The 24,707-nt window shown below is 35.5% G+C and overlaps 2 protein-coding genes and 1 pseudogene across 6 annotated transcripts; 2 read left to right on the forward strand and 1 right to left on the reverse strand.

Annotated features, from left to right (window-relative positions):
- Positions 1-680: 680 nt before the first annotated feature.
- LOC136223972 (plastidial pyruvate kinase 4, chloroplastic) lies at positions 681-6,557 on the forward strand. 4 transcript variants are annotated; one of them, XR_010686227.1, is made up of 6 exons: positions 681-852; positions 1,076-1,170; positions 1,564-1,988; positions 2,637-4,289; positions 5,355-5,549; positions 6,448-6,557. XR_010686227.1 is itself a non-coding variant. In XM_066012162.1 (5 exons), the coding sequence occupies exons 2-5, from the start codon at positions 1,108-1,110 to the stop codon at positions 5,485-5,487; spliced, it is 2,274 nt and encodes a 757-aa protein (XP_065868234.1). In that variant the 5' UTR covers positions 681-852; positions 1,076-1,107; the 3' UTR covers positions 5,488-6,428. The 4 variants fall into 4 exon arrangements, 2 of the variants coding, with proteins under 2 accessions (XP_065868234.1, XP_065868251.1); XR_010686226.1 differs by lacking the exon at positions 6,448-6,557 and adding an exon at positions 5,995-6,428 and having other exon boundaries at positions 682-852; XM_066012162.1 differs by lacking the exon at positions 6,448-6,557 and having other exon boundaries at positions 5,355-6,428.
- Positions 6,558-6,710: 153 nt separating this feature from the next.
- LOC136223985 (plastidial pyruvate kinase 4, chloroplastic-like) lies at positions 6,711-12,515 on the forward strand. Of its 2 annotated transcripts, none has more exons than XM_066012188.1 (4): positions 6,711-7,136; positions 8,188-8,483; positions 9,035-10,348; positions 12,311-12,515. In XM_066012188.1, the coding sequence occupies exons 1-4, from the start codon at positions 7,071-7,073 to the stop codon at positions 12,417-12,419; spliced, it is 1,785 nt and encodes a 594-aa protein (XP_065868260.1). In that variant the 5' UTR covers positions 6,711-7,070; the 3' UTR covers positions 12,420-12,515. The 2 variants fall into 2 exon arrangements, with proteins under 2 accessions (XP_065868260.1, XP_065868267.1); XM_066012195.1 differs by having other exon boundaries at positions 9,038-10,348; positions 12,311-12,514.
- Positions 12,516-15,814: 3,299 nt separating this feature from the next.
- Positions 15,815-24,707, reverse strand: part of LOC136223998 (cyclic nucleotide-gated ion channel 1-like) — a 53,059-nt pseudogene continuing 44,166 nt past the window's right edge.

Below are 24,707 nucleotides of genomic sequence, written 5' to 3' on the forward strand. Positions count from 1 at the left end.
TTATATTTGTATCCTATTATAAAAACCCTACTCTAGAAAGAGATAATACATATTAGAAAACATTGAGATTCTTTTATTTGGCACGAAGACTTTACTCAAACCAGCCACCATTCTCTTAAGACCGGTTCATTATACTATAAAATCTTTAACATCCATGCCAAGCGGCTACATTTATGCTTAACATTTACGATATAAAATTAGAAATCCTTACAAAAAGAAAAGAAGATTTTGATGAAATAAAAGATAATAAAACCCAAGTAAAGGTGAGATCCAATCCAGCAGCTAGAGATGCAGACGGAGTAGGACAAGACAAGGATATATTTGTCCCCCATTTCCCTTCCGGGGATCCCTATTCCCATGGAGAATCACCATTTATATTTAAAAAAAATCAATATATACTAAAACTTCTAAGAAATAAGTAATGTTACAAATTATAATATTAATTATAATGAGAAATAATTGGGGACTCTTTGGGATTCCATCGGGATTAATGGGATGGGATCAGGGATTCTATGGGACTGGTACCATTTTCCATCCTCATTAGGAAAGATAAAATTATTCTCATCTCCATTCTATGGGAATTTTATTGGTAATTCTTCGTTTCCGTCGGAACAAGTCACCGATGGGGACGGGAATCCGCCCCACTTGCATTCGTGTAGCGACATTTAACTCTTTTCTTTTTCCTTTTTTCAGAGTGAAGGAATCTTTAGTGAATCTGGCACGCGCCTTCCACACTCTCACATCCACTTTCTTCCGCGCCTATGGGAATATAGTTGTGCATCAGTTTTCTCATCCTCTCATTCAGACAGTCCGCTCATCATCCTTCGTTTCCAGCTATATCATAACAGAAAGGTGCCATTTACTTGTCGTTCTTCTCTTTTTTTATTGGAATCCGATCTGTTTGCATCGAGTTTCAAGAAACAGTTTTCATTCGGATTATACCTATCTAATTTTGTAAATCCAGATGAATTATTTCGATTATTTTGGTCATATTTTGCGAGAAATTAACGCGATGAGATTTGAATTACATTCCTCGATCTTTCGTCTATTCTGATATAATTACGGTGTTCTGCAGGTGCTGTATGCGCTACTGAAACAGGAAGATAAATGGCGCTTCATGCAATTTCAGCACACGCAATCGCAAATCAGAGCACAATACTTCAATATCATGTAATTAGCTCTCTCCCGCTTCGCTTTATAGTTTTGATGTTAGTTTGTCTACTGGTAGTTCTTTAAATTCAAATCAACTTTCAAAATGAATCCCTAGTTTTTGGAATTTCTATAATCAGTTTGGACTTGAGATGCTTCTTCGCTGGTTTACAAGTGCAATGGACAAGTTCATCCCCTGGAGAAATATAATCTTTAGTTGTTGTATCGATTCCACTGTCCTCTTCTTTACTTGCTGATTTCACCTTTATATGTTTATGCGTTTGAAAAACAATAAGGATAGTACTAAATTACTAATATAATACCTATAGATTTTGAATAGATTGATCTATATTTGAAGAATAATAAGGGAGAGAATCAGATCCCATGATGTTTTTTTTTTTTTGCCTTCTTCAGGTCACTGAATCAGCTGATTTCTTAGGGTTTGCATTTTCCAATCTGAAGGTGAACCCAGCAAATGTACCGTGTGCACTTCATGGAAGGCTGCCAAGTTGCATTATTCAATCGTTATATGTTCACAGGAGGAACTCAAAATCAAGAGCTTCAGTTTTTTGCATCCCAAATGAAAAGGATCAAGCAGTGCGAAGCAGCTCTTATAACTATGCTGATGATCAAATGCAGCTGGCTCTGGAAAAGAGCAAGAGTTCTGATAATTCAGATGTTGAAATTGTTTCTTCTACTTCATACTCCGACATAAACCTTGCTCACACAGTTGCACTTCTTGATAGACAAGGAAGCCTTCTTGAAAAGTTACAGGCTATTCAATTGCATGTCTTGGCATCAGAACAATGGAATGCTTCAAAACTTGTATTGTGCCACAGGTATAGTTTATTTTTTTTCTAGCTACGATTTCTCTTTATGGATGGTGTGCATTGCTGCTGGATGAAGGCACCTTTTCTAGTAAGCAGTTATTGCTTAGTCTTTGACTTTTCACTATCAGGTAACATCAAAACCAAATCAGATCAAGGAAAAATTATTTAACAAGATTATTTCAATATGTGCTTACTTTTTCTAGAGTGACAAAAGGAAAATAATTTTTTGCCGTTTCTTCAACCTTAACTTGAAGCATAACCTTTCTCTTTTGCTATTATGGGGATGGTCTATATTTCTAATAATCAGAAATGGAGGTTCCTCCCTACTTTTTCATTCTGAATTAACCTTATAAAACATATTCCATTGTTTTATGCAAGATAGCGTTACCAACCATTCTTCTAAGTTTTACCAAATGCAAAAAAGCTATTGTGCCATGCTTAGATATGGGTTTTGCTTTCTCTAGAATTATAGCTTTTCCAATTATTACTGTTTTCCCTCAATTTACTTAAATTCTACTAACAATGCGAAAAGTCTAATGTGCTATGCTGAGATATTGCTTTTGTTTTCTCTAGAATTACAGCTTTTCTTTTGATTACTGTTTTCCCCAATATGCTTAATCGTATGAGCATTGTTTTGTCTTTGGTCTCTACCTGCAGAAATTACTTGGTTAGTGCGACAAACTTGATACACTATTTGGCATTCAGATGTCTTGACTGTGAACAGTTAAAAGATGATCTCTCTTTGATTAGTCTCCTCAATTTGGAGAATATCAATTCACATGTCCTTGCGAGTCTCACTGCATGCATTCAAGTACTAAAGAACTTGAAATCCAACTCGTTGCAACCCGAAGAACGTATTAGTAGCGGCATTCTCTCTCATGAAATATTGCATCAACAGAAGTATGCAGCTTTTAGCATAGAAGAGATGAAGAAGAAGGCATCCTCCAATAGAGAACTTTTGTTGGGCCAACCTCAAGATAGCAAGATTCCTCATATCATGGTAACAGTTGGGAAGGAAGCTATTGAGAATGAAGCACTTATTAATGATCTTATCAAGTCAGGCACCTCTGTTTTTCGTATCAATTGTGCACATGGAAATCCTAGTATTTGGAGTGAGATAATCAGAAGAGTAAGGGAAAGTTCTCAGATGCTAGAAAAACCTTGTCGAATTCTCATGGATTTAGCAGGGCCAAAGCTCCGAACAGGAAAGTTGAAGCCAGGTCCAGCTGTGATTAAAATATCCCCCAAGAGAACTGCTGCTGGAAGTGTTATACGTGCCGTTCAAGTCTGGTTGTCTCACAAAGAAGCAGGTCCTCCTCCTCCTCATTTGTCCCTTGATCAAGTTCTGTTCATAGATAACAAAGAATTTCTCACTAAGCTTGAAGAAGGTGACACTTTAAGATTTTGTGATGTTAGAGGGAAAAAAAGGACGCTAAGGATTTCTGGAAAATTTCATGTTTTTTCTGGGGCTGGATATGTGGCGGAGTGCTGTAGCACCGCTTATATTCAATCAGGAACGCGACTATATATGAAGGGAAAGAAAGGCAGGTTTCATGTTGGACAAGTGGTGGACGTCCCAACAAAGGAAACCTCTATTAGACTCAGAGTTGGAGACCTGCTAACAATATCTCGAGGTAGTTCATCCAAGCAAGATGAATTGTCTGTTTGCAAGGGTGGAGCTCATAGAGTTACTTGTTGCTCTGGGTATCTGTTTGATTCAGTAAAACCTGGTGATCCCATTGCGTTTGATGATGGAAAGATTTGGGGAGTTATCCAAGGAACAAGCATATCAGAAATAATTGTTTCTATCACACATGCTAGTCCCAAAGGCACGAAACTTGGATCTGAGAAATCCATTAATATCCCAGAGAGCAATATTCGGTTTGAAGGACTTACTTCAAAGGATTTAATGGATTTGGAGTTTGTTGCTGCTAATGCTGACATGGTAGGATTGTCTTTCGTGCGAGACACTCGTGATATCATTGTGCTCCAATGTGAATTGGAGAAGCGAAAACTTCAAAACCTTGGCATTGTTTTGAAAATTGAGACAAAGAGTGGGTTTGAGAAATTACCTTTGGTGCTGTTGGAGGCAATGAAGTCTGGGAATCCCTTGGGAGTAATGATAGCAAGAGGAGACCTTGCAGTGGAGTGTGGATGGGAAAGGCTGGCTGATATGCAGGAAGAAATTCTCTCCATTTGTGATGCTGCACATTTACCAGTTATTTGGGCAACTCAGGTCTTAGAATCTCTTGTAAAGTCTGGTAATATGCCCACTCGAGCGGAGATAACTGATGCAGCCAATGGAAGGAGGTAAACCATGCTGCATCCCTTGATTTTCATCATTAAATTTGTGGGTAAATTACATTCATTGTCTCTGAACTGTAGTGCTACTAACATTATGATCCCTACAATTCTTATTTTTGACATAAAAATTCTTGAACTTTATACTATTGTAACATTAAAGTCTAATTCAACAAAATCCCGTTAAAAATAAACGAAATGATGAGTTTAAAGTAGGTGTTAGACCATTTTATGGTAATATAAAAGGAAGTCAATAATGTAGTCAGATTAGTCCGTTAAATTCAATGTTACAATAATTTGAAGTCTAAGTATTTTTATATTCAAATGAAGTTTATGAACTCTAATGTCAGTAGCGCTATAGCCAAGGCCCAAAAATATATTTTACTAAGTGATATAAGATTTATCATTTTATATAATTCAATGGGTATTTGTTTTGTCAAGGGCATGTATAACTTGGGTTGATTACATCAATGGCCCCTTATCTTTGTCTTTACTTTCTTTATGTCCCCTGAACTTCAAAACTGGACATAAAAGCCTCTTCACTTTGCCCTTTACTTTCTTTATAACCCTTTTAATCGTTGACCAAGGTGGCCACTCCAATAGGAGGTGATTATTCATTATAGAACTAATGAAAATGATATTCTTGATTCTATAAATTTTGGTTTTGAGGTCATTTAGGTGTTGTTTGGTTAGAAGAGAGAAAATGAATGTTTAGAGGGAGAAATCTTTGAAAATCAAAAGAATGGTTCAATGGAAAATGTGGTTCTAAACAACTTTAATTCTTGAACCTTTTCATTTTGAGGTTGTGTAGAAGACAAAAATTCAGAAGCTTTTATATCAGGTTTGGAAGTCCAAGGGTCATAAAGAAAGTAAGGACAAAGTTGAGAGACCACGGATATAATTTACCTTGTATAACTGCATAAACATGTTAATTGTTTAGTGCGTTATTATCCTAATGGTATAAGTTCATTGATAATTAAGATAAAACAGTATACTTCCTCAAATCTTAGAATTCAAACTTTTATTAAATGAACTTATGATGTGAAATAATGCTTATTTTATTCACCTTGACAGGGCAAGTTGTGTGATGTTGAACAAAGGTAAGTACATTGTACGAGGTGTTTCGGGTTTGGAGAAAATCCTCCATTCGAACTCCAAGATGAAACCAGACCTAGAATCTATTTTACTGTGTTGCCACCTCTCGTGAGTGGAAATTGATTGCTTTCTATCGAATTTACAAACCTCACTAGAATCTGTATCTGCAACCATGTAAGTATCTTCTGTGGTGTATTTTTAATTTTCTAGTTAATAATTTTTTTTTTTGGTAAGGATAACTATAATTGTAGATGATTGATACTTGATTATGATCCTTATGTTATGTTATAGTTAGATGAAATTAATTACCGTCTCCCCAGCGTACCAGTCTATTAGAAAGTTAGAAAGTGAAATTTTAGTATACACCCGTAGCATGGGCAAAATTCTTACACCTATAAATGTTGAATTCCCAATATATTGCTCGATTGGTACCTTCTATAATTATTTTTCAGGATAATATACAATCTTAACCATGTGGTTATTGTGGGAGAGCCAATTTAAACCCCGCCTATAAAACCATGTAATCGCAAGTCTAATCTTTGCTAGAGAGTGTGATTTCAAGCCCGTTAATAGAAAATGCTACAGCATTAAGTCCTCCCGTTGTTTCTCTTTCATGTAGGCGTCATGCCATTCCTCACGTGGCATGACACTTAAAAAATTTAGTCATCACGTGATCGGAGCACCACATTGGGAACTTGAACTCTAACGGGTGTCACTTCTCCGGCCATTTAGAGCGCCTTCCCACCCTCACGAAACTTCCCACACAGCTGCCGACATGGCTTCCCCGACACCACCTATAAGAGCAAGAAGAGTAAAAGAACTCTGGCAGAGGACCGACGAAGTAGATAGTGGAAGCTTTGCAGTGATGGCTAGGTGAAGCTGGTGTCGCTTAATTGATTCGAAAATATCTATTGAATATAATTTCCATGTAATTGATTGGAAAAGATGTATCTTGTATATATGAAATTTAATTTACTGAGTTTGTACGTATAAATTTACAATCTGTGAGTACGTTTATGCGTGTATCTTATGGAGTGTATCTGCATTAAATCATTTTATGTTGATTTTGCAGGGGAAGACAATGAAAGTCAAAGTCCTTGCGTATCCTTAATATGACATTTTTCTTGTTCACACTGCTAGTTTACTTTTTAATGCATTGCTCAATTATGCTCTTTATTAGCTTCTCTTGGACTCCATATGTGGGTTGATGCAATTGAGTATCCTTAAAATGGAAATTAAATCTAAGTTTAGAAGTCTAATAATGAAATTACATTAGAAAATAGTACTTATAAGCAATTTAGGGTTTTTGAAATAAAACCAAATTTTATTTAGAATTGCGGCGTTCCAAACTTGGAGGCTAGAAAATGAAGTTTGACACGTACAAGCCATACCAATAGAATATTTTGGGTATGTAACTAATTAAAGAGTTGTTTTATTAAATATTTATCCCACTTCAACCAGAAAAAAACATTTGTCCCACTTTTGGCATTTATCCGATTTCTTGAAGTAAATATGAACTACTTCAGGCTTAAAAGATGATTAACATACGTGAGAACTGATAATTCTATTTTCTATGTTAAAAACATGCACAACATTAATATCAGTACCAATTCCATTATCTGCTAAAACAAATAAGAAGAATATTCTCCAGCAAAAGAAAAGAAGAAGAAGAATATTCTGCATTGAATTACTGTAATGGCGCTTAATGCTGTTTCATCTGCTGCATTCTCAAGTCAAGGCACATTACCACTTCCATGTCATGTAATTAGCCCTTTATTTCTTCATTTAATATGTTCATTACGTGACCTTAATGATACATATTCTTGATTTTATTTATCAACTTACAATTTTTAATGGTTCCGCCTTGTGTCTCGGCCCTGTAATTTCATTTAGGCTTATTTTTGCATCACTAGCAGTCTAAAGATGTCATTGTTAAAATGATTTTAAATTTTGTTAGATCCAGTGATCTACTGTCAAAATTCTAAAAACTATGTATTATATATGTTTCAAGTCTCTATCTCAGTTATTTAGATATTAAACTATTTCTAAGAGACTTGTTTATTAAACTCAAATTTATAGTAACATCTAATTATAAGAGACTTTTAATTCCTTCTCAAAATCACTAAGAGTCTCTATTATTGAAAAACATCTTTCATTCTTATTTCATTTTGAGAAGTCTCTCTCACTCTTACTATTGGTTAATATAAAAAATACATAATAATTTTAATAATAAAAAAAATAAATAAGGAATGAGCATGAGTATTATTACCAGAGACATGTATTTTAATGTTTTGAAAACAATATTATTTGGAGACATATTTTAATGTTTTAAATGGCTAAGATCGAATTGTTTATATTATTTGGAGATATGTATTTTAATGTCTTAAATGACTAAACGTCAATTATTTATATTATTTTAAGAAAATGAACTAAGAATCTCTTTAAAACCTTACAAAATTGTCAAAGTGTTCAAAATCCTAAAAACTATGTATTATACAAGACATTTAAGTGCAAAAGTATGTTATACATAATATATAAAACAATTATATTGAGTTTTACCAATCAATTGAAGTTTTCTTTCAATTGGTTGAATCTAACTCTGAATTGTTAGACTCTATTAAGTAAGCTGAACCGAATGTTACTGAACTGAAACTCAAATAATAATATAATTCTTTAAAAATAGCAATAATTAAAATAAAAAGCTTATAAAAACAATAATGGTTCTAATAATAATAATAATGATAAATTACTGAACTGAAAGTACTGATACTGAAATTCAGTTTTTGATATATCTCTTTTCTTTCTTCTTTAGTTAATGACCGTAAGGAAGCCAAGTTGCATTATTCGGTTGTTACCTGCTCAGATGAGGAACTCAACTCCAAGAGCTTCAGCTTTTTACACGCCAAAAGAAAATGACAAAGCAGTGAGAGACTACTTTTTAAACTGTGTGAATGATGAAATACAGTTTCATCTGGAAGAGAAGCAGAGTTGTGATGATTCTTCTGCTTCGTACTCGGACGTAAGCCTTCTGGAAAAACTACAGGCTATTCAGATGCATATCTTAGAGTCACAACAATGGAATGCTTCAAAACTTCAATTGTGTCACAGGTACTTAATTTTGATTTATTGCTTTCTAACTATGTATACTTCCTCTTTTTATGCAGTCATCCATTTTCTTGTGACAAGGTCCAAATTTATCTTATAACAAAAAAAAAAAAAAAGTATATATACCCCCTAACATAAAAAATGATAAACTGTTGTCTTCAACATTTTCAACGTGGATCAATTTAGTCAGCCATTAATTTTAATGATTGAGATTTAATTCAAACTGGAGATCTCTCAAGTTAAAAGTCCAATAAACAGAATCAAAATGAGCTACATAATGTGAAATCCAATATTAATATATATATATATATATATATATATATATATATATTTGTGTGTTATTGAGCAATTTAACTTGAGAGATCTCCAGTTTGAATTAAATCTCAATCATTAAAATTAATGGCGGACTAAATTGATCCACGTTGAAAATGAGCTACATAATGTGAAATCCAATATTAATATATATATATATATATATTTTTGTGTGTTGTCTATTTTTTCTACTTAATCTTATGAGCATTAATTATCTTTGGAATGGTGTCAATGTCAAATAGCAGAAAATACTTGGCTAGTGCAACAAACATGATACACTATATGGCATTCAGATCATACCTTGATTGTGATGATGATCCCAATTTTTTGCTTAGTCTTTTCAATTGGGAGACTATCAAATCACATGTCCTCGCAAGTCTAACTGCAAACATTCAGCTAGTAAAGAATTTGAAATCAAACTCTTTGCATCCTGAAGATCATATTAGCAGCAAAATTCTCTACCAAGAACAGAATAATGCAACACTATTCAATACACAAGAGATGAGGAAGAAGGCATCTTCCAACAGAGAACTTCTGTTTGGCCAATTTCAAGATACTAGAACTCCTCATATCATGGTAACAGTTGGACAGGAAGCAATTGAGAGTGAATCACTTCTTATTACTGATCTTATCAATGCAGGAACCACCCTATTTCGCATCAATTGTGCACATGGAAATCCTAGTACCTGGAGTGAGATTATCAGAAGAGTAAGGGAAATTTCTCAAATGCTCAAAAAACCTTGTCGAATTCTCATGGATTTAGCAGGGCCGAAACTCCGAACAGGAACATTGAAGACGGCTCCATCTTTGATGAAAATATCCCCCAAAAAAACTACTGAAAAAACATCAATTAGATTGAGAATTGGAGATCTGCTGATTGTATCGCGAGGTAGTTTTTCCGATCAAAATGAGTTTTCTAGTGCTCAGAGAATTACTTGTTCCTCTGGATATCTGTTTGACTCAGTGAAACCCGGAGATTCCATTGCTTTTGACGATGGGAAGATTTGGGGCAAAATCGTAAAAATAATAGGCAAATCGGAGATTGTCGTCTCTATCACTCATGCTAGTCCTAAAGGCACGAAACTTAAACCAGAGAAATCAATTAACATACCAGAGAGCAATATTCAGTTTGAAGGACTTACTTCAAAGGATCTAATGGATTTGGAGTTTGTTGCTGATAATGCTGACATAGTAGGATTATCTTTTGTGCGACATCCAAATGATATCTCTGTGCTTCGGCGTGAATTGGAGAAGCGGAAACTTGAAAACCTAGGGATTATTTTGAAGATAGAGACGAAGAGTGCGTTTGAGAAATTGCCTTTGCTGTTGTTGGAGGCAATGAAATGTGGGAATCCATTGGGAGTAATGATAGCAAGAGGAGACCTCGCAGTGGAGTGTGGATGGGAAAAAATGGCGGATTTACAGGAAGAAATTATCACCATTTGTGAAGCTGCGCAAGTTCCAGTTATTTGGGCAACTCAAGTGTTGGAGTCTCTTGTAAAGTTTGGTATTATGCCCACTCGAGCAGAGATCACTGATGCAGCCACTGCAATGAGGTAAGTAAACCATGCTGCATCCCTTTATTTTCATGGTAAATTACATTGATACCCCTGCACATAGAGTTATTAACATTAGAGCATCTCTAAGACTCTTAATGTACCTCTAAAAATAAAAATAATTGACTTTTAGTGATTTTTGTTTTGAAACAAACCGAACACTATTATTGAATTAAATCGTCAGACAAAATGTTAACAAGAAACGGAGGTGGAACCGACCACTCCCTACAGACAGGCACATAACTACCCGCTCTTGTAAGACAATGAGCAACAGAGTTCACTGTCCGTTTAACAAATGAGATCGAACAATCATCTAAATCTCTCAACAATATCACATAATCACTAACTACATCCGCAAGGTAAGATAAAGAAAAGACAGAATGTTGGATGGCTTGAACAACATATAAACAATCAGATCTGAAATCCACCATTCGAAAACCTGCTGCTTTTACCCAAGATAGCGCCTCCTTAATCGCCATCGCCTCCGCAAGAATGGGTTCAAAAAAACCCGCAACAACCTTCTGAACATCCCAAAGGCAAACCCCATTATGGTCCCTAATCACAAACCCCGCAGAACAGTACCCCTCTTCAGCAAAAACACCTGCGTCTATGTTGCAAGCAAACCGACCCTCCGCTGGAGAAACCCACCTAGCAGCCACGGAACAGCCCAAACCTCCATGCGCAACACCAGTACTTTTAGCCTCTCGCCAGGCCCTTAATTCATTCTTAACACTCTCAATCAAGCTCCACGGCTGCAACCTTTTTTTCTCCCACACAACCGAGTTTCTATGCCTCCAAATACCCCAAACAATCCCATCAATTTCCCCCAACTTATCCACAGCAGTCAACAACAAGGATTGGTTAAACCAATGCATAAAATCTCCTTCACCATTTATTCTAAAATCACTAAAAAATATCAGCTACACTTCCCTCGCAAAGGAACATTGAAGGAAAATATGATTCTCATCCTCCCCCCAAATTGACAAATCAGACACACATTAGGAAGAGCGCAATGTCGTTGGGCTAAGTTTGCCAAAGTTGGTAAACAACGAGAAAAGACCCGCCAAATGCAATTCTTCACTTTTGGCGGAATTTTTAAATTCCAAATTTTATTCCACTCAACCGAGACAAGTGAGGAGGAGGAAACATTATTATCCAAAATATTCCGAAGCACCCATAGCCACTTTTCACAGAGTACTTATCGAATTTATCAAAGAACCAATACCAACCATCTTCAATATTGAGGTTCCTCCTAGGCAAAGACAAAATACTCATTCGATCGGTCTGATGAAAACATAGGTCAACGTGATTTAATAGTGATTAAGACAAACAATATTCCTATATTCACTCCTTATTTATTATTTTATTATTTTATCTTTTTTTTCTACCAATGGTGAAATGAGAGAATTAAAAAAACTGTGCTCTTATAAATCCTAAAAATCATTTTTCATATAGAGGTTATTTATTAATGTTTGCGTTCTTTTTCCTTAACCTATCATTTTCTAACACTGATAGCAATCGATCATATTTGGCCTAATTTAGACGGAAATTAACGTGCATATAAAGAGACCGTTAAATACATGTGTTTGATTCTTTTATATAATGATTTATGCATAATTTTTACTAATTTAAGAAACAAAAAAAATATTTAAATAATATAAAAGCAGGCTGGGGCAAGCGGGCCAACTTAGGCCAAATCCAACTTATTTAATGTACGAGTTTATACAGGCTTGAATTGGACAGGGACAAAATCTCAAATAAGCTTGTGCAAACCAACCCACAAACGGCATGATTGAGCAGGCTAACGGGTCATAAACAGATCTAGTATTATGTTTCGTTCGGGGCATATATAATGACATAAACATGTCAAGTGTTCTCTTATTTCTTCAAAATTCTATAATTCAACTTTTCTTAAATGAACTTATGAGTTGAAATAATGCTTACTTTTCTTAACCTTGACAGGGCAAGTTGTGTGATGTTGAACAAAGGTAAGTACATTGTACGAGGTGTTTCGAGTTTGGAGAAAATCCTCCATCCCAGCACCAAAATGAAACCAGACTACCTCTTGTGATTGAAGTTGTTCTCAGCCATTATCTGTTTCTGTAATAATGTAGATTTGGTAGTGTATTTTTAATTTTATTGTTCATAATTATAATCATTGAAGACTAACATGTTTAGTTCACTTCGAAATTAGAATCAAAATGATTGTTTGTTTATTTATTTATTGATTTATTTTGTTTAATTTTATTCCGAATCCAAATCTAATAAAAAAAAATTCAATTTATATTAGGGAAATTTACAAAACTGGGTCAAATGGGAGGTCCATTTACATATTTAACCCATTTACTCAACCTACTACATATCTAGACTGATTTTGTGTGACTTTCCCATAATACCTCTAACCTTCCCACTTCCCACACATCGCGAACGGCCGCTCGCTCCCCCTATCTCATTGGTTACGCGAAAAGTTGCTCATGCATTAATGATTTGAACACTTTTGATCTTCCTTTCTTCCTTTAAATTGCACGAAATCTGCACCATTTCGTCAAAATCACAATGAATTTCTCTTTTTCCTCTCTTCATCTCTTGATTCTGCAACTTCCTAACTCTAGAAAACGAAGCCATGGTTTTTCATCTTCCTGTTCGTTGCTTGGTTTCTTTCTTCTTGTTACCATCAAAGAAATGATTTTTCTACGTTATTTCCTTCGTTCTTCCCATGTTATCATATTTGTCAGCTATTAATATGAAGTGGACCTTTAACTATCAACTCGAGCTTTTAGCTAAAACGGTTCCATGACATGGTATCAGAGACCTAACCTAATTCTGATCTCCCTTCCCTCCTCATTCCTCCAAACCCGTCGACTCTCTCTCCTCAAACCCTAATACCGCCGCCGACCACCCTTCCGCCACCATGACCAACACATCGGCGACATCAAACACTAATACCAACACAGTAAACACTGCCAACTCCAATAATGAACCAACCAAAACCGAAACACATACCCATCCCTCCCTCACTGTATCCAATATCTCCACCTTCATCAAAATTACTCTGGATGTTGAAAAAGGGCAATATCCCACCTGGGCCGCCTTATTCAAACTCCACGCCAAAGCCTTCCAAGTCTTAGATCACATTATTCCCTCACCTGAATCCGAACCTGACAACTCTGCGTTATGGTCCCGTATTGATGTCGTGGTTCTCCAATGGATCTATAGCACTATCTCTCTAGATCTACTTCACACAATTATTGAAGCTGATTCGTCTGCAGCCACAGCCTGGAGCCGTCTCCAAGATATTTTTTCAGACAACAAACATTCTCGTGCCTTATTTCTTCAACAAGAGTTTTCCAAAACTAAGCTCGATGATTTTTCTGATGTTTCCTCCTACTGTCAACACCTCAAATCCCTATCCGATCAACTGTCTAATGTAGACTGCCCTGTTTCCAATGACCAGATGGTTCTTCAACTCATCTCCGGTCTCACTGATGCATATGACACTGTGGGCACTCAACTTCGCCATGGTGATCCTCTCCCATCTTATCACAAAGCTAGTTCAATGTTGATACTTGAAGAAACGGCTCGATCTAAAAAGAACAGCAGTCCACCTAATCCCGTCGCCCTAACAGCATCCTCCACCGCCGATCCGACATCCTCACCACCGCTCCAGAAATTCCAGCCGCGGCGACCGATATGGCAATCGCCCATATCGCGGCAGGGGGGCCGACAACATTACAGACCGGCGGGTTCTTCATATCCACGCCCGACATCCATTCCTCCCTGGGCCTATACGCAACCGTGGGGGGCAGCCACAGCCATGGGCGGCTCCGCCATGCCCATTTCCCACGACTTCTTGGCAGCCGCAACACTCTCCTAGTCGGCAACAGTCTCAACCGGGAATCCTTGGTCCTCGACCCGGCAGCCCACAAGCTCACCTGAATATGGCACCCCAGCCATATATGCATACTGATATTACAGAGGCTATGCACACAATGACCATATCTCCACCTACTGATCAATGGCACATGGATACAGGAGCCATCTCTCACATGACAGCAAATCAAGGTACACTCACCTCTTATTTTAATTCGAGCTTCAATGAAAACATTATTGTCGGTAATGGTCACTGTGTTCCTATTTGTGGATCTGGTTATGCTAGTTTAACTTCTAAAAATAAACCCTTACATTTACATAATGTCTTGCATGCACCCAAACTTATCAAAAATCTAATTTCTGTCCGTCAGTTTACCAAAGATAACCAAGTCTCTGTTGAATTTGATCCATTCGGATTTTCTGTGAAGGATTTACAGACGGGTACACCTATCATGAGATGTAACAGTCCCGGGGACCTCTATCCAGTTTTGTCTAGCCAGTCCACACAACACTCGTCTCCTTTCGTCTTTACCTCACTGTCTTCTGATGTCTGGCACAACCGTTTAGGACATCCAGGGCTTCCCATCATGAACGTCCTATTGAATAAAAATTTGATTTCATGTAATAGGAATAAGAATGTTTCTGTTTGCTCTTCCTGTGTAAATGGAAAACAAGTTAAATTGTCGTTTCAGTCCTCTAACAATTTTCCATGTATGCCCTTTGATTTAATTCACAGTGACATTTGGACATCTCCGGCTTTAAGTTCTAGTGGTCATCGTTACTACGTATTGTTCCTTGATAATTTAACTATTAATATGAAGTGGACCTTTAACTATCAGCTCGAGCTTTTAGCTAAAACGGTTCCATGACATGGTATCAGAGCCAGTGTGACCAAGTGGTCCTGGGTTCGATTCCTGGCAGCCCCCTTTGTTGAGTTATTTGCAGGACATGGTAATATGGGCCTGTTTGGTTAGGAGAGATTGTGCCAATCTTGGGGTGCACCATGGGACACGTCCATCCTATGGTGCCAATCTTCAAAGTGAACCTAACTAATCCGGTACCAATTTTAAATCGGATGAGTAATCTTGGTGTGCACCGTGGGACACGTCCATCCCAAAAGGTCTGGAAGATGAGAAATGGAAGTCCAGACCTTTTGGGATGGATGTGTCTCATAGTGCACACTAGGTTCACTTTGAAGTGATTCATTTTGAAGTGATTTGTTAGGAGTTTATTGTGACAATCTTGTTGTAAATTTTGATAATGTTATGATTTGAATGTTGTTATTGTGGCAATCTTGTTGTAAATTTTGATAATGTTATGATTTTAATGTTAGAATCCGTTGTTGTTTGCCATTTTTTGTTATATACCACTTCGCGAATTAGCTTCAAAACATATCCAGCCTTCGCATATGCGAACTAAATTCATCAAGCAAAACAAACTTCAGCTTCGCAGGCTTCGCATATGCGAACTAAATTTATTAAGTAAATCCACTTCGCAGGCTTCGCATATGGTCGAATCTGCGAAGTCATACGGGAGGGAGACAGACGCGCGTAAATATTGAGGGTATTATGGAAAAGTCACACAAAATCAGTCTAGATATGTAATAGGTTGAGTAAATGGGTTAAATATGTAAATGGGCCTCCAATTTGACCCAGTTTTGTACTTTTCCCTTTATATTATGAATGAGGGGTTTTTGATTCAAACTTTGAAAATAAAATTAAAATTGAAGATGATCATATACAACATTACATATGCTACACAAACCTCTCAAGAGCTAACTCAAAGTCTATCACTCTTCAAATGCAAAATCAGGTTCTGCAGGCTTCTGAAGAAGCATAGATGGAACTCTATCCAGCAATCTTGCATTGAGTACCATTATGTCGTCGAGCCCGAAGTGCATTAGCAGTGAATCGCAAAGCATATATCGTGGCACCTAAACTAGGCGAGTTCCCGCTTGTTTTGGCTAATGCATTTTGCAACCTATCATCCTCTTGTCTGAGAGACTCTTCTCGCTTCCTTTTGCTATACCGACGCCATGAAGCTTGTATATAGCATGCTGCCCATGTCCTCCATTGCTGCGAGTAAAACTTAAATGTATGGCGGAGATGCCTACTGTGAAGCCGACGGAATTGAGAAGCAACAAATTTCAAATCATCGGCCATTAGAGCAAAAGCTTCAACTTTAGTTAAGGCTTGAACAGTCCTAGTCGAAATAGGGAATTTCGGAGAGAAATGGGGATCTAGAGCCCATATCAAAAGTTCCTCTCCAAAGAAGTCACCGGCTTTAAGGTATGCAGAGTTGAAGAATCCACTTCTTCCGCCGTTGGTAGTGATTGTTTGTAGCTTGCCTCGCATGATGAACAACATCTCATCAACAGGGTCTCCTTCCCGGACAATGTAGCTTTCTTCTGTATAGAGTGCTGGCTTGAGACGATCACATATTGCATCTAGCAGTTGTTCATCCATTTTTTCAAACATTGGCACCTAAAAAGATACATGCAGTAAATGAAAAACTAGTGAATACCTAGCTAGTAATTATGAAAATGGACAGAAATATAACTCAGAGAGTAGCTTCTAGTATCTTTTGTCATGTCCGAAAATGCACCGAACCATTCATATGAGAGTAAAAGATTATATATATCAGAATCAAAAACTTTAATTTCTGAAAAAGATTACCAAAAGCTGCACTCTGAACTCCAACAAAAACATTCCCCCTAATACTTGAAATATTCCCCCTAATAAAAACTCACCCTCAAGAGCAGATTCCAGCACAGATGGCGCTTTATGTCACTTCTGAGGAGCTTGGGAAAATTCTGTAACAAATTATCTACATCAAGACCTTTAATTTGTTTCCACTTATATTGTTCATGGCGTTTAACACGCTTCCGCAGGGCAGGGGGAAAAGAATACGTGTCCATCCAGTGTTCTACATCTTGCCATTTCATCTTCATCTTCTCTGCTCTCACTGTTGAGGACAACATGGTTGCCTGTTTCATGAAGTGGATACAGTAAATACATTTACATCTATAGATTTCATTCAGCAAAAGACAACTTCATGATTACCATCTCGGGTGCACACAAATTAAGGAGTTTGACACAATTGCACAGGAAACTCAATTTTTTACAGGAATCTAGCTACCTACCTGAATAATACCAATGACGAATGAAAACAGCACCACACCACCAATGAAAATGCAAACAGCGAAGCAGATCTCCAAGGTATGTGTACTTGTTTTGAGGTTCTGACCTAAAGTGCTGCAATATTGCAAGCAAATTTGTGTTCCACAGATGTAGACACTTGATAAGAATGATGACTTTTTTAAGCTTCTCAAATGTTTTCAACTTATTTAAACAATAACTCAACATAATGAAACGCGGCCTAACACTTACTAGTTACTACATGCCTTGTCGTTATAGAAATCAATTTATCAAAAGGTAGAAGTTTGGATAGCATTAGCATCAATGAACTAGTAAAGACAAAAGTTTAGTTTTTTCAAACCTCAAATTTTGCAGAGCCCACCAAGAACAATAGAACAACTTCTGCCACAAACTTGAGGATTCCAGTATGCCAGAGTTACGGGCATCAATGAACACACCAAAATCAAAGGGTGATCTGCCTTGTAAGTCAGCAGGGCACGCGATATCCAGAAACATATGCTTATTCGTGATATTCGTGTCTGCTTCATTTCCAAAATATCCATTGCAGTACAATGTTTCCCTGTTGCAACCAACATGACTCCCACACGCTCCTTGCCAACAATCCATTTCTCGTTCTATAGAAAACAAGTACCAAAATGCTCCAGTAACCTAAAAAGGTTAGCTAGTCATATTAGTCAAATTCACACAATTGCTCTGTTATTAGTGGAATTTGATATGATATATCATGTACATATGAGAACATAGCTAACTATAAAAGAAAAAATTTAGGAAGCAATTACAAGGATTAGTATATTTGTCTACTTCCTATCCTCATTCTTGTATATAAACTCCATCTTTCAATACATAAAATGGACAATATATAAAATGGAGTAGTTTTCTCACAAATTTACATGATCCAAATATTCTTAGTTGCGAAGTCAAAAGTGATAATATTAAGGCATTGAACCACTATGCCAAAGCCTAAATTTGGAGTGCAGTATGGTTCAATATCTTATAAGTATGAAGCATCATCAATCACAAATTTTAGTAACAACAGAAAAACTTCAAACTAGAATCTGTATAAATATGGAATGGAGTTTGAACTTACATGTCCAGCGCAAATATAAAGGAATAGAGTGAATTGTGCAATTCTTGAGTGGTTATTGGAGCTTTTCAATGTTTCTTTGTATAGTTTATAGAAACGAAACATCTTGGGAAAAAGTTGGAATAGGATAATATATTTCAATAGTTTTATTGTATTCAATATTCTTGATCCTCCCATTTTGGGAATGATGAGTAAAATTGCCACCTGCATTACAAATGTTTGCAGCACTTAAAATAACAATTATACAAGACCACTAATTTTACATACTGGATTCGAGTAATATTGCTAATATAAACTGTAATAAACATGAGAATTGACTAGAAAGAAAAGTCTTTTGCACCTGTGGAAGTGGAATTGTTGCAATAACATCAATGAGGAAGTAGGATAATAAATATCTCCTCGCTATTATCCAAGAATCTTCAATTAGCATTCTGGAGTCAAGTGATCTAGTAGAAAAGGCAGAGAAACCCGTGCGAAATTGAAAAATAACACGGATTATAAAAAAGAAATCCACAACTGAACTTAAAATCATAACCACTTTTTCCAAGTTTACATCCAAACGAAGGCATTTTCTAGGATTGTCAATCCCAAGGGCATAAAAATATAAAAGATCAAGTGATAGAGCAACCGCACTCAAGACTATGAATATCTTGTTCCACTTTCGCAGAAATGGTTCCTCTGGATGAAAAACTCTTTTCCTGGAAAGAATATAGTAAGAATCATTCAATATCATATTCATAGAAATAAAATGTTGAATTTGTGGCATTCATGTTGTTGCTAAGATCAACGCAATAAAAAAGGACCGAATATGACTTGTATATGTAGTAAAATATGGCACAAACATATATTTAATACCTTTAGCATTTGTTTGGTGTAAATGACATTTGTAAATCCAAAAAAAGTTATGGTTATGGAGTATAATTCATTTTCAATTTCCTATCAATTCAATGGAATCGGTGATAGGTCACTGTTTTTCCCTCGAATTTGATAGAATTGGAAATCAATTCCAAATGCAAAACATAAGAATACCGGTTTTTCCAAAAACGCCTCTAAAAAATGCTTGTTACCTTCCACTTTTACTACCGGAAGCTAAAGAAGCCACCTAGAGGAGAAGATATTGGGCTCATCGGGAAGGGGGAAGAAAATGGAGAGAAGCAGCGGTGGCCATTGGCCAAGGTATACAAGGAAAAGCAGTTGCGGAGCAGGGTTTCGAAAGGACATTGGGGTTTGTAAGCGCTAGTTTCGCCGGAGATTTTATCGGTGTTGAAGCACTTTGAGCTTGAACTATCTTCTTCTTCCTCCTCTGTATCCCGAAATTGAAATTCCATAATGATGAAACTAGAGCAGAAATTACAAATTTGGGTGAAAATTTGAAAATTCAAAGACATAGACCTCTAACTCTGATAAATGAAAGGTTTGGGGACGATTTGGTTTTAAAAAGTGAGTTCATTGGTAGTTATGGTATAAATTAGCAAGTAGTAGAAAGTACTGAAATTTAGCCACTTTTTAAGTAATATTCATAGCAATTGCAGAAAATAGTTAAAGTGAAAAAGGAACAAACCTAAAAACTACAACTTCCCAGAAGCCCATTTCTGAAGATTGTCAAAAGCTGCAAAATAAACACTTGTATTGAAGAAAAAGAGATACTTAAAGTGAAAATCCATTATAATGAGTGTAGTGAAAAGCTATAAATGCCGAGTAGAAAACATGGTCAAATTTGATGTGCTGCAGGAAGAAATTCCCTTAACATTTCCTCTTAATGTAGCAAGGAGAGAGTATGACTACTAGTCAACCATACTACTACTACTACTAATAATAATAATAATAATAATAATAATAATAATAATAATAATAATAATAATAATAATAATAATAATAAGGGTAAATAATTATAAGTTGGGCTAATTACAAATCTAGCCCAATTAAAAGGGGCATTTTACATATCTAACTCACTTTGCTTCCATCTTACCAAATTAGACATTTTCAATCATTTTGGAAAAAATTACCCTTAGTTCTATTCAATCATCGATCTACTTCTGATTGTCGCATTTGCGACGAAATGCGACAATTCTTGTCGCATTTCCGACGAAATGCGACAACTCTTGTCGCATTTGTGACGAAATGCGACAAATTCCGTCACAAATGCGACAACAATGGAGGAAAATTGAGAAAAATTGTGGAAAATAGAGGAAATTGAAATGATACCATTACAGATGAAGAAAGAGGCAAGACCAACGAGAAAAGCAAGCGTATAAGCTAAAAACATACAATTTCTACGGGAAATTGAACATAATACGTCAATAATCTCAAAAATCGATAATGATTGGTATCAGAAATTGAAGAATATGAACCGAAGAAGAAGTTGAAACGAAGAAGAAGAAGAAGCGGAAGAAGAAGAAGATCGATGATTGAGTAGAACTCAGGGTAATTTTGTCCAAAATGGTTGAAAATGTCTAATTTGGTAAGATGAAAGTAAAGTGGGTTAGATATGTAAAAGACCCTTCTAAATTGGGCTAGATTTGTAATTAGCCCTTATAAGTTCTGTATTTTTTACCTAATAGTTTCTGCGTTTTTAGAAATAATGATATAGTCCTCAGTTTTTGTTTTTATTAATTACCCTTGACTTTATATTTTAATAATAAAACATCTATTTTTTCTATTTTCTATTTTTTTTCTTTTTTTCCTCATAATCACAATCTCTCCAATATACCCTAAGATGGAGATTCAAAACATCATGAGGTTTAGATTCAATAAGCCTATATCTAACGGTGAATGAGCAAATTCATTTGCTCATTAAGGTGCATGTGAAAATTCCTGATACTCTAATATAAAGCAATTGATTTATCAAATTTTATACGATTATAGAACTTTAATTTAATAATGTAAAATCAATTCTAATAAATTTTACGAATAAAGAAAAAAATATATGATTTTTAAAAAATTAAAAATTTTTATAATAATATTTAATGTTAGTTGAAAGATATTATATTAAAACAATAAAGAAATAAATAATTACGATTTAAGAAAATTAATAATACATTTTTTCAAGTATATTAATTTCGGTGTGTATGTAGTTCAAAATTTTTATTAAAACAAATTAGATTAAATTTGAAACTAGAAGATAAATTTTTTTATGTACATAACTATGGGTAATTTTGGACTTTCATTTACAAAAACAAATGGAAAGACTAAAGAATTGATTAAGATAAAACTTAAGGACCTTATAATAATATGATGAACTTACTAGCGTGTTAAGTAAAAATATAAGGACCTTATAATTATTTACCCTAATAATAATAATAATAATAATAATAATAATAATGTAAAAAAGAAAAAGCCTCTTCATGTTTCAAAATTTTGATGCACTCCATCCCAGTGCATTAAATTCTTAATCTTTTATATTGAGCTCGTAATCTTTTATTTTTATATTTAAAACTAATTTTTATGATCATTGAGAGTTTAATGTGACAAAAAATAAAAGATTATGTGCTTAATATGTTCAAATAAAAAATTAAAGACTTAATGCACGAAAAGATGAATGATCATGGACCTCAAATTGCTTTTTAATAATAATAATCACAAAGTTATTTATAGCAACAATTATCAGTTTAAACTTTTAATTCAAAATCAGCATGTATTATATACGTTTCAAATCTAAAAACTTCCACGTGGATGTATATATGAATAATAATTATTATTATTCTTAAACTTTAATTATCAATTTAAACTTCCAAATGATACCTTAACGGTCAACTTTTTCTTGTCAAAATTTATTCTTTGTGTAAGGTTTATTTTTTACCTAATTTTTTTGGCACCATATCTGTGTGGATTGACTATTTGATAAACATGGCCTTCAGAGAGATCAGAAGTTTGTTTTTCCGATTATATGTAGGGAAGGGACGCGATCTCACCCTACCCTGCACGGCGTGTCAGTACTATTGTGATATCATGTGTTTTTTTTTCTTTGCTTTAAATCGTCGATATAAACCATGTACTCATATGTTTTAGAGTTATTGAGTTTAGGAATATTTTAGACATATTATGAATTCGAATGACATTTTTCCATCGATTCGAATTAATTTGGTTAATTTTATGATTCGAGATAATATGTTGAATTGATTTATTTTGATTTGGAGCTACGTATATAACATACTCATAATTATGTTTTGTTGAATTAAAGTCTAATTTTTACTTTGATGCATATCACATATACAATAAACTACACATTTTAATCAACAATATTTTTGCGTGTATTACTAAATTTAAATGATATTTTCATATCAATTTGAATTGATTTGATTAATTTCATTGGTTCAAGATAACATCTCGAGTGAATTATTTTTTTATTTTGAATCACGTATACACCTAATCGTATTTATCGAATTAAAATCCAATTTTTATTTTATGTATATCATATATACGATAAACAAAAATAAAAAAATTAGTAAGGAATATTTTTCAGTATATTATAAACTCGAATGATATTTTTCATATCGATTCGAATTAACTTGGTTATTTTTATTGATTCGAAATAACATTTCAAATTCATTTAATTTTTATTTTGGAACTACATATATAACATACATGCAATTATGTTTATCAAATTAAAATTAATTTTACGTATATCACATGTATGCTAAATAATTCAAATGACTACTTTTGTATCAATTTGAATTAATTCAGTTAATTGATTCGGGATAGTGTCACGAATTGATTTATTTTGATTTGAAACTACGTGTATAACATATACGTGATTATATTTATCGAATTAAAACTAATTTTATATATATCACATATACGTTATGAATTTTGATAAATAATGATTTAAGTTTTTTTATAAATTGGAACGATGTTTTTGCATTAACTTGAATTAGCTCAATTAACTTTACCATCTTGAATTAATTTATTTTTATTTGGAATTAGAGGAAATAATTATAACAAGCAAGGTCGATTTGCTAAATTATGAAAAATTGGAAGGACTAAGACCAAAGTTGTTTTGTCAGACCATAATATAATTAAATGAACAAGGAACACGGAATTTGCAAGCGAGGTGTGCCTCATACAGAATGAAAATGTTGTTAGACATTCGACTATTCGCCCTAAGAGCAAAGTTATTCTGTCAGACCATGATATAATTAAATGAATAAGGAACGCGGAATCTGCAAACGAGATGTGTCTGATAAAGAATGAAAGTGTTGTTAGACATTCAACTATTCTAAGGCTCAAAAGCCACCAGTGTGATGAGGGCATCCTATCCCTAAGCCTGAGCTCGGAGCTAAGAGACGAGGACAGCGAGAGTCGGGCTAACCAGCCAGGCACGCGAGGCGTGCTCGACAAGACGCGAGGCGTAAAGGACTCCCTTGCCGAAGAATTGTCCAGGAGATCAATGACGCGGGGCGCATCTCCAAGTACGCGAGGCGTCACACCAGGGTCTGAAGTGAAGATTGTCCAGGAGGCCGGCTACGCGGGGCGTACCACCAGGGGCGCCCCGCGTGAAGTCCATCAGCGAGGATCACCAGGATCAGAGGCTCCAATACGCGGGGCATGAATCCGGAACGCCACGCGTGAAGTGCTCGTCAAAGACTCTCCCATCTCAGTGGCTCAGTCACACGGGGCGTACCAAGGTCCACGCGGGGCGTGTCCTGCCAGGAGAATACTTCTCCTCCAAGTTCTACCATGGGGGGGGGACCAATCCTGCCATTGATTAATTACTGTTTTGCCATCACCCAATATTTACTAGGTTGCCATTATTTCTTACCCTTCCCATCCTACCCCTTATCCTATGTTTTGTTAGAAACCCTATTCAAGGGCTTTTAGTCTTTTCCCTTTTATTTTGTTGGAGTATATAAACTCCATTATTTGTAATGAAACCAACTTTTTATGAAATTTATCTCAAGCCTCCATTGGAGCTCAAGGTTCATCCTTGTTTTGGGTTTATTCAACCTTCAAGTTTAGATTGAAAAGATTGTATTCTTTGTGAGTTTACGATTAAAACTCTCAGTCGATTTCACGCTACATCAGTTGGTATCAGAGCCGAGTCGTTTTCCTTCCGGAGACTTCTCCTCGGAAATGGTTCAACCACGTATCACAAACGAAGCCATCGGATCCATGGAGCAACGAGTTGAGACACTAGAAGGCAATGTGAAGCATATCACGGAGTCTCTAAAAGCGATAGAGGAGAAGCACGACACGAGTACCCGAGATATTCATCTCATCTTTGAAGAACTCGCCATAACAACCCGCAACA

This window comes from Euphorbia lathyris, chromosome 1 (assembly GCF_963576675.1).
Source record: "Euphorbia lathyris chromosome 1, ddEupLath1.1, whole genome shotgun sequence".
Lineage (NCBI taxonomy): Eukaryota > Viridiplantae > Streptophyta > Magnoliopsida > Malpighiales > Euphorbiaceae > Euphorbia > Euphorbia lathyris.